The sequence below is a fragment of the Semicossyphus pulcher genome, unplaced genomic scaffold (genome assembly GCF_022749685.1).
Source record: "Semicossyphus pulcher isolate SPU_LCO1_2020_fin unplaced genomic scaffold, fSemPul1.0.p SCAF_17, whole genome shotgun sequence".
Lineage (NCBI taxonomy): Eukaryota > Metazoa > Chordata > Actinopteri > Labriformes > Labridae > Semicossyphus > Semicossyphus pulcher.
Window position 1 is genome coordinate 10,146,096 of NW_027211681.1, and position 16,300 is coordinate 10,162,395.

Consider the following 16,300-nt stretch of genomic DNA (forward strand, 5'->3'; position numbering starts at 1 on the left):
TACTCCGAACTTGAAAAGAAAATTAGAACACACGCGCGCGTACAAACTTACGCACGCGCACGCGCACGAGCTGCCGGACCACCCCGCCCCGGTCCCGCCCAGCGGCCCGACCCCACAGAGAACAGACAGACAGCGGATCATGTGACAGCAACAGTTTCTAAACGACAAAACCGGAGAGAGACGCTCACGCACACACAGACACACACACACACACAGTGAGAGAGAGAGAGAGAGAGAGAGAGAGGGAGAGAGGGAGAGTTTCGTAACTTGGGGAAGTTTTGTGGAGCCATCGATCACTGGACGCTGTCTCGTTGTTTTTCTTATGTCAGTGACACAGCGGAGGACTGAGCGTCGCCTGCGTCACTTTTTCAGAAGAGTTGCTTAATTGAGTTTTATTCTTTTTGCCGTCCAGAAAGGCAGCTGTGAAACTACCGTCTCTCCTCAAGGATTGGACTGTGTACTTTATCCGAGAAGTAAGTTTCACTCTGAAATCTTCCTGTAAATCTTCCTGTGGGGACTTTCTTTACAGTGAGACCCCCCTGTTATCTGCTCTTATGTCCTATCGGATGAACTGTGGTGAAGCCTGTAAAAGCTGGTCTCTTAAAGGTTAAATGTGGTCTTTTTGTGCTGTGTTAAAGTTATTGTGAGGAGGAGAAGTCCATAAATTCAGAGTTGCGGGACTGTTTTTAACGAGATAAAGCTGCTTGTGTCTAATTAAGTAGCGTAATTAGCTAACCAGGTATACTACAGCGTATTTTTTTCTTGTTGTGAAATCAACATTTTCATGTTGACTTTTATTTTGAACAAAGACGAAAATTAGCGTCATATTTTTTGTCCTGATGACTTATGATCGTAACGCTGGCAGATAACTGATGTAACCCAACAGTAAGGTAGCGAAGAGTCAATGCTATTTATAGCCTTTAGATCCTTTTTTAGATCATAGTGTGGTTTAATTTATTCAAATTAAAAAGAGGTCAAATTCAGGCTGTTGGGAGACTCTGTCATAGTGATTTGTCACCGTCTGTGCTGGTAGTTTCTCTGTTTTTCAGCGTAAATGTCACTTAACAATGTGTCCACATGTGTGATCTTCATCTGGATTCAGAGGGTCTAGATTTATACTATTATTCAATAGTTGTGATCAGTAATGGCTCAGTTTACTTTTTTTTTTATAAATAGGTTGATTGTTCAGTTTTAGTAATGTCACTACAAGTTGAAGTGTTTTATTTTGTCAGATAATGGTAAGATATTCACTTATGCAAGCAGAAATCAGCAAGTATTTGTCATTTTTGCATGATCAAAGTGAAACAAGTCTTTGATTGCCACATTTTTTTGTGATGTTCTGTCACAGACTCTTTGATATATTGTTTTTTTATTGCTTTGGCAGCTGTTGATCATTGGCAGCCTGAATCTGATGCAGAATGAAGCAGTGCGGTGTGTGTGTGTGTGTGTGTGTGTGTGTGTGTGTGTGATTAGATGAGATGAACCTCAGTGTAAGTGCATAGTGTCAGAGCTGAGTGCAGTAATACACACATGTGACAGGTGTGTATGTGTGCTATAGATTCAAACATCCAGTCACACCTGAGCTTCTTTGTCTTTTAACTGTATCCTTAACAATACACATCTTTCTCTCTCCGTCTCTCTCTCTCTCTCTCTCTCTCTGTGTTTCTGCGTCTCTGTCTCTCCCTGTTTCCTGTGCTTTGTTTCAAGGCTGAGGCTTGCGTCACACATTCCACTTGGCATATGAAGCCCTTATCCTGTTTAGAGCCGAGAGAGAGAGAGAGAGAGAGAGAGAGAAGGGAGGAGAGAGGGATGTGGATGTGGGGGGTGAACGGGTGGAATGAGGGCGACCTCTCTCTCTCTTTCTTTCTGCCTCTTTGTCTTACATTACACTCCTCTCTCACTCTGAAAAAGTTTGTAAGGAAGAAGATGAGTTGACCTCTGACCTGATTTAATCTTCTTTTTTATTTGCCTCTCAGTAGAGCTGACACACTTAGGCACACACGCCCAAAATACCCCACCCACCCCTACGCCTTTTTTTTTTTCCTGAATCAACATGCTGATGTTATCTGGTGGAACAAAATGCTCCGGAGTGTGAACACACACACACACGCACACACGCACACAAGGCTCAAAGGGCACATCCCAGGGAACATTAGGGCTAAACATTAAACTCCTGGATGATGAACTGTTGTTGATTCTCCGGTAGAAGTTAAAGAAATTAGGACACTCTGCTCGACAGACAGCCATAAACGTAAAAAGCTGTACCTCGTTACACAATATCACATGTGTGCCAGCGCACACGCACACACACAGTCCTGTCAACACACACACACATAGGAGCTCAGAGTGCGTCTGAAGCCACTGGATTGAGCCACTGTGACTCTTCCTTACCGCCGGCCCCCTCCCCATGTTTGAGGTTCATTGAAGTTTTGTCATACTTTGGTCGAAACCCGCTCGGTTTTCTTCCCCGTTTTCTGTCTCCTGCTCGTTCTTTCCACTTCCATTTTGACATAGTTTGGTCAGAGCGGCTGTTTTCTTTGCTTCTTTTCCCCCCTCTCTCCTCTCATTCTTTGGGTAGGGAGGTGAGGATTGTGTGTGTGTGTGTGTGTGTGTGTGTGTGTGTTGAGGGGGGGTGAGTAGACAGGAAACCGCAGGCCCCCTGCAGCAGCACCCCCCATTTGGCTTCACTCTCCTCCTCCTCCTCCTCCTCCTCCTCTTCTTTACACCCCCCGACCCATCACACAGTGTGGAAATAATAACAGTCAGACTAAACTCTGAGGGCTTCCGCTTCTCTCTCTCTCTCCCTGGCAGCCTCTCTCCTTCTCTCCTTCCCGCTGTCCTCGGTCGTCTGGAAAGACTCAAAACTTCGCTCGGTTTGACAAGTACATCTCGAGGTGGATGTATGTGTGCGAGCTTGAGCCTTATGTCAACCCCGGTGTGTCTTTAAATTGTGTGTACTCATCATGTGTGTGTGTGATGATGGATCCTGTTTCCTCTCCCCCGCTGATGGCCCCCTCTGGCTTCCCCCCGAGGTCTGTGGGCCTGCAGCCCCACAGTCTGCTGGAGAGGAGCGGAGAGGGGCTATGTGCCTGCGTGTCTGTGTGTGTGTGTGTGTGTGTTTGGGGGAGTAAAAAATGGGAGGAGAGGGCTAGGAAGCTCGGATGAAGGAAAAGGGAGCCAAAATAAAAAGCTAGGGGGCTTCAGCAAGGGGCCTTAAAGTGAGAGGAGTCAAAGTCAGAGCATATTAGGGGTTATTAGGGGGCTCTGGAGTAGGAAGTGGGGTAAAGGGTTTAAATTTAGGGAGCACAGAGGTGCAGTGGGGGTTAAGAGCTTGAAAGAAGGAGTACATTTGAGCAAGAGGAGTGTGGAGCAAAAAGAAACAAGCGCTGAGAAAAAGGAAAAGTTAAACGTTGGATTATTAGCCCGCCACCTGATGAGTCACATAATTGGGAGTGTAAATTGGGAATAGTCCATGTGTTCCCTAAGGCGTTTAAACAGATAAAAAGGTGTGTACAGTTTTCACATGATGTTCCTTTCCCAGTTTGAGTCTGCAATTTGTGATCTTAAATGACAGCCAGGTGTAAGACAGCGCAGCACTGACATGAGGTGAAGCTGAAGAGGTAAAGCAGGCAGTAAGGAGAGGCGTAAGAGTCGGAAACAGCCGCTGAAAGCTCTAAGTGCGTGTATGTGTGTGTCTACTGCGGCGTGTTCTTGGACAAAGCTGTTGTCTGGAGGTTTCTGCTCTCTCTGGTGATCTCATCATCTCCAGCCTGTTGCCATTACAGGCTGTGTGTGTGTTTGTGTGTGTGCAAGCTCTGCGTGTGTCTGTGTATGTTCGAGCATATGTGCGTGTCTGTAATAATTTCGTCCGTTAGTGATTTAGTGTGTGTATTCTGTTGAGCTAGCAGAAAGTTGGTGTGCGGCTGCGAGTGTGTGTAAGTATGTAAGTGTGTGTGTGTGTGTGTGTGTGTGTGTGTGTGTGGTTGAGTCAGTAGCCAGGGACTCCACAAACCACAATATTTTCCCCTTCAGTCATGTTGTTTTATATCATTCATAGAGATGGAGAGAAAAGAGTGCGGGGCTATGTGTGTGTGTGTGTGTGTGTGTGTGTGTGTGTGTGTGTGTGTGTGTGGTTCAGATGAAAGCAGTTGTAAAGACGTGAGCGAATGATGAGGAGTGAGTGAGGAAGAGGATGGAGAGGGAGGGAGAGAGAGAGAGAGAGAGAGAGAGAGAGAGAGAGAGAGAGGTGTAGGACGTGTTTGCTGAGTGGGTTTGGGTTGAGTACACAGGAGCTCTACTGACCTAGAAGGACAATATTTGCAGACCACACTTGACATGCACAAACACACGCCCACATGTAGAGCGCAGGGAGAAAATGCTCCCAGGTAGAGCTACTTAAGTTACCATAAAGGTGCAGTACACAGTTGTACAGTATATATGTGCGTCCTAACAGGCAACATCTCTAACAGGCAATACTCCGGGGGACAGCCGTCTGGTTTCTCTCTCAGAGGAAGACGTTGTTGCCCTCGATCTGATCAGAAATAAAACAGAATCTGTCAGGATAGATGCAACTAAACTACGGCTGCAACTAATGATTATATAAAGTTTGCAATTGACCTCATTTTCGTTTATTTCTTCAAAGGAAATTAACTCAGGACCCTTTGTCGGCTGCATTTTTCTGCGGTTCCTAATCTCACAGCGCCACACCCGCTTTACCGACACCTGGCACTAATGCTTTCTTCTTCTTTTGTTATGCGATTGGCGGTTAGCAAACAGCTTTCAGACGCACCACAGCCACCGTAGTACCGCATTACAACCAGGTGCTGGTAACAGCCATACAGTCATTGATAAAATGCTCTTTTTAAGGTGAGACGATATTCGAAATTCATGACCCATCCCAGCTCGAGGTTTCTGTCAGTTAAAAGGAAGTTATTTCTTTTTGTGAACTGCTTGCTTATTGGTGGATAAATGTTGGGTCTCTAAATAATATATAAAGAGTACAGTCTAGCCCTGCTCTATATGTAAAGTGTCACTTATTGTTTTATATTAACATCACTTGATCGCATTTTAAACCCTCCAAAAAATATGAAATCGGCTGTCACATAAGACTAAAAAAAGTCTGACTTTTTAAATGGCTAAAACGATGAGCTCATTTTCAGTCAAAGGACAAATTGATTAATGGCTATCACACACTGATTCCTACTCAAACCAACAGGCTCCAGCTGTCTTTGCTCCATATTACCTTCCTTTCCTGTAATTGTCTAATATTTCTGTCTCTCATTGTGTGTTCTCCTTTTTTTTTATCACACACACCCCGAGGGAAAGTTTGTCTTTTTCACAAGGACGATCTTCCTACACACACACACACACACACCATCCTGCTGCCTTATAACTCCCCGCTGTTCGTTTCCACATGTGGTAAACCCCGACCACCTGGCACACACCTCCATGCAGGTTAAAACACACAACATGAAATACCTCCGTGACCCAGATCTCCATCACCAGAATAACCCATGATGGCCAGATTTAACCCCCTTATCTAAATGTAACATGTCTTTGTGTCTCAGACATAAATCAACCCCACCCTCATGTGAGCAGGTGAGAGCTGTGAGAGGAATGGTATGTTCCCGGTACTGCATGTGCTCTTTTTTGTACTGAAATGTTCAGTAAATGCTGCAGGGGTTCCTTAGAGTTTTTATGAGAGATGAACTCCTGATAACTAAGCTAATGATGCCATTTTTCTTCAGCATGTGAACACACATGCAAATAGAGGCACACATGACAAATGTGTGGAGAGGAACACACATGTAAGTGTAACTCTCCCTCAAGCTGAGCCCCGCAGTGACACCATCATTTGCATGTATTATATTTCAGTTCAAAGGAGGCCCACACACGTGTGTTACTTTGATGGATCTTTGAAGTGACTGAACTGTCAATCACTCATGCGCTCGCAGAGTCACACTCTTCTGATTATCGGGCTGCTACTGCGGGAGATTTCTAACCAGACGCAAGGTGTGCGTGGGGACTTTCACACTTGGATCAGTCTCTTGGACATTTTGAATTCCTCCTGTCTGAAGGGAAAACACCCTAATGTCGTGTTTACACCGTAACCTGGAAGACTGAGAAGCTGCTGCTTTTGTCCCGATCCTGTTTCTTGATCTCTCTGTTTGTTTCATACCTGCTCGTATTGTCACCTCTGTGTGCCATTCACCACCACAATAGAACAAGTGATTGACCTCTGGTTGAACTATAATACAATACAAACCCGGATTACCCTCAAAGACATATGTACACACACGCAAGCACAAGCACACACACACACACACACACACACACAGTTCACCACCTGACTGCAGTTTCTTTGTTTCTTCTGAGCTGGGCGAAGGGCGAGGCTTCAGTCGTCATGTTCACACCCTTCCTGACCCAGCAAGCGAACATCCTGCTCTGCTATTGGTCTCCCGGTGTGTGTGTGTGTGTGTGTGTGTGTGTGCGCTAGGGTGTGACTGCCTGTGTTCTTGCTCATTTGTTAATAATTAAAGGCTAACATGTCTCCAGACTGTGGACTTTAATCAGGTCAAACACACACACAAACGGCCTCAGGGTACATTCTTTGACAGTTCATGTTGCCTAAATGCTCAAGAGAACACACACACACACACACACACACACACACACACACAACCAGGCCTTACAAACACACGCACAAACACAGAGTCATCGCAGCTGCACCTGGACAAGCCGAAGTAACTGGAACCACCTTTGAAACCTCACACGCTTTTGATCCAACACACCTCAATGGGTAGTGTGTGTGTGCGTGTGTGTGTGAGTGTGTTATCACCGTCTAGTCTTTGACACAGGCCACTTTTTAGCCACATCACACCTGTAACGGCCTCACAGTATCGTAAAACAACCCGTCGTTAAGTTGTCTATATGTCGGAGCAGCAGATACTTTCAGGCGACACCCACGCCGTTAATAGTTTCTGTTACACGACCTGACAAATTCTCAGACGGACGATTGGCAGTGTGAGAACCAGGACTTTGTGGTTGTAAAAAAAAAGGAGTGAGGAGGAGGATTTTGTGTCAAATCTGACAGAAAAAATATGTTTGCTTGTAGTCTGACTTGATTTACTGGAAGGGCGGTCGAGAGCGACACACAAAGACACACTTTACAGGCACCTATACTTATCTGCAGACCCTCGTCTTCTCTTTCCCCTCTGTGTGATTTACTTTTCATCACTTCTTAAACGTGTGTGTGTGTGTGTGTGTGCAACACTTTAAAAGTTCCCAGGCAGTTTTTTTTTTTTTACCTTTCTTCTGCCTTGAAAAGTCGGTAATTGTATAAATTATAGGTTTAACTGTGACAAATTAAAACAAGGGGGGAATGTTAGTAGATGAAGTACTGTATGTGAGTACGGTTCTGAGGTACTTGTTCTTTAATGCCATATTTAAACGGACAAACTTAAAAATTTCAGTTTTGTTCTCTTTGGCGCCATCTACTGGTGATATACGGCAATTGTGGGAGGACACTTCCCAATTTCACCAGACGTGTACGGCTGGCTCCCTTTGTCAACTTCCTTGCTGGCGGTGTTTGCCTTCATCTGAGCGTCGAGTTTGTTTCTTTTTCTTTGGATTTTCACTTATTTTTGAAGTTGTATCTGTAGCCATCGATCTTTTCTTTGTCTGTTCAGCCTTAGCTCCGCCTACCCTCTCTGGCAGACCAACCACTGCTGGGTGATGGAGAACGCGTCACTAACTGAGCGCCGCTTGTGATTTTTTTTCCGCGAAAGTCGCCACAAACACCCAATCTGTAATACTGCAAAGGCTTTCATCAGTGGGCCATAGGCTCAATCACCATTGTGTTACCTCATTCAGCGATAGATAGAGACTTAACAGACATTTATTTACATGAAAATCTTTGAGATTATTACTTTAATGCCACTTTATAGAGGGAAATATTGTGTTTTTACTGCAATACGTTTATTTGACAGTTACTTGTTACTTATTCTGTCTGAATGATTGGATTGGATTAGCAGTTACACCAAAGGGACATTTCACCTCTCACGACCTTTCAGGTTAATCATGTGTCCTTTATGAGGGGCCCAACCCTGAGGTTGGAAACCACTGAACTTTCAGTCATTGATATTTACAAAACAGGTACTTTGTGTTCCCTTGTTAACTTTAGTACATTTACCTTAAATGTAGGTCCAACCTTTAACTAAAGATAATAAAGGAGTATTTGTACATTTATATACTTTGACATGAGGATCTGCTTGTGTTTGATCGACCTCTGCTTACGCAAAAAGACTGGCGTCATTGTTAACCCTCACTGAGCTTATACATCGATTAAAGCGTGTAAATGTGCTGTTAATCTCTTAACAGTGTGTAATGATGTCTGTCTGTGTGTTTTGTTTTGTAGGAGCCTGGCCTGAGCAGCCATGCTGATGTATGATTACCCTCTGAAGACAGACATGGAGTCGGTAAGACACACGTCTGTGCTGGTTTCAGTTTTGGTGCTTTTGTGTGTGTTTTTGTGTGCTCCCAACATGCCACAACTTGTTTTTGATGTCATACAGTAACTTTGACCTACACACACATAAACACCCACACACACGCACACACTAACACACTCCTGCTACGTGTCTAGACAGACTGGTTCCCACATTCCAGCTCTTCCTGGACAAACAGGCCGCTGTACAGTGGACATTTGCATACAATGAGTACAAACACTGCCAGGCTAATCACCACACACACACACACACACACACACACACACACACACACACACACACACTCTGAACTGAACAGTTATCTGCTCCCGAACAGTGCTGGGTTAAATTTTTTGGCTGGCTGTAGCTGTTTGTGTCACAGAAACATGTTTCCCTGTTATTCAAAGCTGAGCGGATATTTTTAACGGACTCTCTGCTCTTTTGTCCCCTTCCCTGCTTCCTCCTCCTGCATCCTCTCCTCTTCCTCTCTCTCTCTCACAGTCCTTCTACTCATCGCTAGTGAAAACCCCTGAGTCGTACGGAGTCATATTCTCCCATCCCGCCCACCTCTACCACCCCACGCACATACACGCCTTCACCCAGTCCCACCCACACACCCAGATGGAGCCTGTGGACCTGTCAGTCAGCAAGCGCTCCTCCTCCTCCACCTCATCTTCCTCCTCCCCTCCCTGCTCCTCCGCCTCCTCCCCGGCCTCCTCACGCAGCTCCCCGCCCTCCCCCTACAGCACGGCGAGCCGCGCCTCCCCCCGCTGCTCCCCCCCCCACTCCCACCTGCGCGCCTCGCCCTCCCACAATCTCCCGCCGCCCACTTCATCACTTCCTTACCCCACCATGGTGGCTCCACTGATCGGCTCTGGCTCCGGGGTCATCCAGGGGTCAGGGGTCATGGTGTCCCCGGTCATGGTGCCTCTGTCCGTCCTCTACCCGTCACCGCTCCACCTGCATCAGCCGATCATGGTGAGCCCACCTGTCGCTGGTGATGACGACCATCATCGAAGCAGAGATCACAAGACAGGTGAAGCCTTAATCCTTCATTTCTATTCAGTTCAGTAGATTTACAGTTTATTAACCGACATATCATTTTATATTGATAGTTTATTTAAAGACAGATGCAAAAATCTTTCTTCTTATGATATTTATATCTTTTACATAGAATGAGGAAGTATGTTTCAGTTCCTCTGTTCTTAGAAGAAGAAGTTCAGCAGATTCTTCTTTATTAGGGAAGCCATGGTTTTTCATGTTCTGTTATGTCTGTGGTTGGCTGGACGTCACAGATTTACAGAGGACACAGTCTTTTAACTCTACAATACAGATTAACAAAAAGAGATCAATTGAAAACAATTAAAACTTGAATTAAACATTAAAATCTACAAATATTCCTAAGTAAAAAAAGTAGATAGAAAATGAGACAAAAACAATCAAACCTATAACTCTGTAGACATGCTAGCAGTTAGTGTGGTTCTACTTACACACAACAGTGCTCAAGCTAAAAACATGTTCGTTATGCTAGCATGCTAACAATAACAATGCTAACACGCTGATGCAAACAGGTATGATGTTTACTTAGTTGCATGCTAATTTGCTAATTGTACAAATATATGTTCTAACCTGATGACGCAGCTAGATAAAAGAAGGATTGATCCCCTGGGGAGCATGAGTGTGTTAATTAATGCACTCTGGACCACAGTGGTGGATCAAGCAACAGAAGCACATTGTCAGTTTATTTTACATTAGATTTAAGTCAAAGATATCAAACAGTAGTCATGTAAAAAATGCTGAACAAACTGACCAGCTCACATCTGTTTTTTTTTTCTACTCAGTTCATTCTGTGAAGCCTCTGGAGCTGCGAGGCGATGCCCACGACCTGCACCGGCCAATCAAAACAGAGCCTCGCCCTGAGCTCGCTCATGACCTCCACAGCAGCCATGAGATGAAATCATCAGTCATCAGGATACCACACGAGTACGGGTGAGTGACACACTGTTGCACTGTCTGCTACAGAACTTCCCCTTTAACGTTATATGGAATTGGAGTTGAAAGACTTATTGTTTACCAGTTTCTGTTGGGACTTTTTGAATGTAGGTGCAGTCCCAAGAGCAGGGCTGGTGTGGTTTGAGGTTTTTTGATACGAGTATGATTTGATCGTGAGACACTGGTACTGATACCAAAAACTTCAGTGCAATGGCTGTCAAAGAGGTTGGTATGGCAAATTAAATTACCATAATTCATAAAGGTCACCATAACCAATAAAATGAGCTCAAATTACAGGTTTGCTAAGTTAATTCAGGCAGCAAAAACACTTAAAGTACAAAACTGACAGATTTTTGGGGTGCTGGAAAGAAAAGAAGAACAGGTGAGGCTCTTATAATGACAGTTTTTAAAATCACTGTCACTGAAGAGCCATGTGTTTTTGTCTTAAATTTAGGCACTTTAGGGAAAGTTTTCCCTTTTCATGCAGCAGTAATTCTTAACAAACTTATTTTTGTTTTGTAATTGTTTCCCCTACAGTGATTATGCTTGTTAAACATGTATTCAGTTTGCATGGGGTACAACACGCTTCTCAAATTGATCACGTGTTAAATTTTGTTTTATTGTTTTTTTATTCACTAATTCAAAGGAACATGAATGAATTAAAAAGTTTTATATCAGGAAATATCCAAAGACTAAAAATCTTTAAAGGGGAGCATTATGCTAATTTCAAGCTTCATATTTCACTCTGTGATACCTGTGGAGTAGCTTAGCATAATTCACAGTTAAAAAAACTTGTTTCTCACACTGGTGCTCTGTGCAGGACCTCATTCAGCCCCTGCCTGAAACGCCTCAGTCAGCTCTGTCCCTTTAAGAAACCCCGCCCCTACAAGCCCACTTTCTTCTGATTGGTCAGCTCTCCAAAGCCTGCTGAGGCTGCACTTTGTGACTTCACAAAGCAGCGTAGAAAAAACGGTGTGAAACCTGGCGTTCACAGCAGCCTGCAGACTGAGCTGAGAAGCCTGGGGATTACTCCAGCATACTTTTACCTGCAGATTTGAAACTTCACCCACGTTTAGTCTGAACATCCAACATTGTAACATTATATATATGTCTTATGTGAAACAGCATAATACCCACTTTTTAACTTTGAAGTCCAACTCTAACATTTGGTTGCTCATTGGAGCCACAATGTGCTTTTTTTCTATGTTGATTATCATTTGCTTTGTCGCACTCCTTTTATGGTTTCATCACTTCCTGTGATTGGCACTTTTATTTAGCTGTTGAGTCGGGTGGCGGGATTTCAGACAAAGAGGGTGAGTTAGGGTCAGACATAAATTTTACTTTTTGTATTATAATTCGGCTGTCGGTTTTGTCGGTGTCATCATAGTCGCTACACTTATACCCACATAAGCACTCATTAAAACCTCTCAATCAGTTTGAGTCTCTCTTAGAGTCCCTGCTTTCAGTCATACTGTATAACTATTTCAGTAGTAATTTCTAATTGGTCATTTTGTCTCCAGTCTGACTGTCTGAGTGTTTTGACATCCACTTCTCAAGAATTGGGGATGAAATGGACAGAAGGAAATGCATGTTTTACTGATGCTAGTCTGTTCCCACGCTCTTGACTCGAGTACTAGAAAGTGTTGATGAAAGGAAGCGACTGGGAAAACAGGAAGGCACAGATGGATATATTTAAGTATACATTACTGGTTCTTAACTTTGTAAATTGTTTGGCTGTAATACGTTTCCTGTCGACCCTCTCGCGTCCCAAGGTCATAAATGCAAAAAATATTTAGACGTTTGGTTGAGTAGTTCAATACTTCTGGTTTATCCAGTAGAATTTGAAGACAATTTGTTTTCATTCGTTCAAAAACTCGTTGGGGAAATATGCACAGATTGCACGAGCTCTGTTGCCTCATTTTCTTGTAGCAGAGGAATTCATGCGAGCGGAAGTTTAGCTTAAAGACGCTTAGTCATGAGTTTGTAATTGAGATAACAGAGGACCAGTAACGCAACAACTGTCATCAGACACGTGAACGCGCTACCTGCTGACTGCGCTCTGTGCGAGGTGTGTCAGATTCCTTCATTCCACTGTGGTGTCTTTTATTCTCTCATCTCCTGTCTCCTCAATCCGCCACACCTCCCGTTACGGCCCCTTCCCGTGTCTTCTTATCACCTTCCAGTCAGCCATTACACCCTTCCTCTTCCTCCTCTCCTCCCTTTTCTTCCTCCTCCTCTCCCTCTTTTATCGCTCTGTACTTCGTGATTTTTTTTGCGCTCATTGTCCAGCATTTCCCGCTCCTTCTTTCCCTCGTCTTCTGGCCCCCTTTTCCCTCATCTCCTCCCGTTCCTCCTCTACTTCCTGTTTCCTCCTCCTCCTCCTCCTCCTCCTCTGTACCTACTTCTACAAAATAACGGCTTTTCTTGAAGACAATTGAGGTGTTGTAATACATGCAATTGTGAGGGAATGTTGCCAGTTAGTTCTTGCTTGTGTGTGTGTGTGTGGTTGCCAACCTTTAAAGAAGAAGGGTGTGTCTTTATCTGTCTTCACCTCTCCTGTCAAAACACACATACACATCACCAATGTAAATACACTTTATGTATAGGGTCAGTGTTGCTCAGTGTGTGTGATAATGACGGAGTGTGTGAAGTGAAGGGTCGGCTTAAGTGTGTGTGCGCCCGTCTGTGTGTGTGTGTAACGCGGGGGATTTCAGCACATTCCTTTACGCAGAACTGATCTGTGAGGGATTCATATTTCAACACTCGACACCTGCTCTCAACTGCCACTTACACACACACACACGCACGCGCACACTCACACACACACACTCTTTAATGATAGTGCAGAAAAACAACTCCTTCTTGTTTTTTTTGTTTTGACCTAAAACTTGAAAACATTGCTTTTCTACTCTCTTCTCTTCTTTTAATTTTCTTAACTGCCACTTACACACACACACACACACACGCACACACACACACATACACAAACACAGTGTTAGAAACCCAATCTGCTCGGGCTCATTAAATTTAGGGTTGAGACTGGAAAGATTGCAGCACATTTGTATCTTCTATTTCACAGTTTTCAGACTTATTTTCCCAATTTCAGCTGCAAGTCAGCGAAGTTCCCATAAATGTTGTGTTGAAAGGTTGAATTGTTAGAATATACATGAGAGAGAGGCGACAGGACAAAGCACAGGCGTGGTAGCACGAGAAAAGGCGGGAGGTGTTTTTTAACTTCCTGACTGTTAGAAGTTGTTATTGCATTGGAGAGTCGCTGCAACCGAATTTAACTTCAGATTTCACCATGGTGAAGGGAGGTGCCCTGTCCTTGAATATGTGACGACAGATGATGAAGCAGCAGCAGCAATTCTTAACATCATATCTCCTCTCTGTGTCTCTTTTAGGGGAAACAACCCGTCAGTAATTGTCCACTCGGGCTCACAGCATCCTCTCCCGTCTGACTCCCCCGACTCGCTGAAAAAGCGGCGAATTCACCGCTGCGACTTCTCCGGCTGCAACAAAGTGTACACAAAGAGCTCCCACCTCAAAGCTCACCGCAGGACACACACCGGTACGAGTCTTAAGTCATGCACAAAGTTCCCTCTTCAAAACATATTTATGAGCCTTTTAGTTAATAATCATTATGTTTTCTTCTCTTTGTGCAGGTGAGAAACCTTACAAGTGCATGTGGGAAGGCTGCACGTGGAAGTTCGCCCGTTCAGACGAGCTGACGAGACACTTCCGCAAGCACACAGGAGTCAAACCGTTCCAGTGCCCCGACTGTGAGCGCAGCTTCTCCAGATCAGACCACCTGGCACTGCACAAGAAACGCCACCTCCTGGTGTGAAGCAGCTCATCAGGAAACTTGAGAGGAACTCGGTGCTGGTTTCAGCGTAGGACTGTACCACTTTGACTTGAGGGGGAGATTTTAAGAAGCTGACCTTTACACGTTGGACGGTGTTCCTCAGGGTGCGAGTTTAAGACCCCTTCACCTCATTAGCCTGAGTGTGAGCCGGTGTCAGCCTGTCTCACCATCACACCGTCTGCCAGTTTCTGATCCTGTCTGCAGATCTTTCATCAGCACATTTTCCTGTCATCATAGTAGTCACAAGGTTGTTGAAAGAGGCCTCTTTACAGCTGAGGAAGATTCAGACACTTTTTACAAAGAGGCAGCAGCAGCATCTCAGCTGGCCTGAGAGCAGCGCCATCTTGTGGCTGCAGAACCAAACTGCATTATCACCCGCACACGGCATGCTCGAGCTTATTTTTGCAACATCACCTTATTTCTCTGCATGCACGCAAGTTAAGATTGTGGACTTTAGCACACACACACAAACACACACACATGTAATTTGCTAGCTAGGCCAATATAATGTGAAACTTTCCAGAATGTATCAAATCGCTCATACTGTGCATCATGTCACACATACTTAAGCTTTCTTTCATCAGCTACCAGTGTCATAACGCTAATGCTAACCTTTCCTTTATGGATCGCCACATTAAAAGCACCACACACCTCATCTGCCTCTACAAGCTTCCATCATGAAGAGACATTTAGAAACTGGTAGCCCATGCTCGCTTTCTCTTGTACATAAACGCACATGTTTAACGGCACACTCAGCAGAAAACATGCACTTATTAAAAGCAGGTCAGCCTCCGTCTGGTGTGCTTTGGTATTTTGAGGAGGGGAAAACGTGTGGGAGGGGGGAACTCTGGGTCTTTTTCATTGTCAGAGTGAAGTGTTTTTTGTGTTTTCATTCAGAAATGTGAAAGTTGCTGCACAGGGGCATTATTGTGTTAGTGAGGAAAAGACACCACTCGGTTGGTTTAAGGGTAGAAGCAATGAAATCTTATGTCTTATATCAAGTAAATGTATCTATGAGCTGTTGTTTGGTTTGTGATGTGACACCGTGGTAGCCTTAATTTTATTTTTCATTGTATGACACTTTTATATAGGAAAAAAAAAACACAAAGTGCAAAGCAGGGAAATTCGCTCTTTCTTTTTTATGTATCCAGAGCTGATGAATTTTATTCCAGCACGCAACCAATATAAACAAAATGACATTTTATCCAACTGTTTTCTTCATCAGAGGTCATTAGAAAGTAAATAAACTCCGACTACACCGTTATATTTTAAATGACATCACGATTTTTGAGCACAACTTCCTGTTTTTACAGCTTCTGGAGAACAAAATAGTTTTGTTTAATAGCGTCTTTGTACATGTTTTCAATGTGCACTTTATTATAAAACATTCCCAAAGCCAAACTTTTTAATCACATCAGTTTCATTCATAAATCTGCTGGTCAGTTTGATCCAAAAACACCTCACAGGGGTCTTGGTTTGTAATTCTTGTGATCAATTAATGCCAAGAAAACCTTCTTTTATCCACACACACACACACACACACACACACACACAAACACACACACACACACACAAACACACACGCACCGAATGTAGCAGCTCAACTGATCTGCATTTACACCTGGATTTTCTTTGCGGTTTTTGCTTGTAAATGTTTTGTATCTCTGCAAATATAAGTTGTAATATATATTATATATTTTATAATTGATTATTAGACTGAAAGGGCAATTAAAGGTTTTATTAAGCATGATTTTGATACTCTCATAATAATGGATATTATACATTTCTATGTTTTTTTTAATCTAAACGTTGGCAATTCAAAGGGAACATGTTAAACTGTGAACATATAACTGTACAGGTCTATCTGCAATGTTGCATTTATTTTAAAACAGAATATTCATACCACTTAATAAACTTATTGATAATATTTGCAGAATGGAGTGCTGTGTCTTAAATT

General features: G+C 43.7%; 1 protein-coding gene across 1 annotated transcript; it reads left to right on the plus strand.

The window, feature by feature from the left end:
• The first annotated feature begins 168 nt into the window (after positions 1-168).
• Positions 169-16,257, plus strand: klf3 (Kruppel like factor 3 (basic)). The gene is made up of 6 exons (XM_069666231.1): positions 169-473; positions 8,417-8,477; positions 8,988-9,522; positions 10,328-10,475; positions 13,883-14,049; positions 14,144-16,257. The coding sequence occupies exons 2-6, from the start codon at positions 8,436-8,438 to the stop codon at positions 14,323-14,325; spliced, it is 1,074 nt and encodes a 357-aa protein (XP_069522332.1). The 5' UTR covers positions 169-473; positions 8,417-8,435; the 3' UTR covers positions 14,326-16,257.
• Positions 16,258-16,300: the final 43 nt, after the last annotated feature.

Bases quoted from the DNA above. Each gene is read 5' to 3' on its own strand.
- klf3 (XM_069666231.1), top strand. From the start codon at position 8,436: ATGCTGATGTATGATTACCCTCTGAAGACAGACATGGAGTCG. The intron at 8,478-8,987 runs GTAAGACACACG...TCTCTCTCACAG, and splicing joins TGAAGACAGACATGGAGTCG to TCCTTCTACTCATCGCTAGT. The intron at 10,476-13,882 runs GTGAGTGACACA...TGTCTCTTTTAG, and splicing joins AGGATACCACACGAGTACGG to GGGAAACAACCCGTCAGTAA.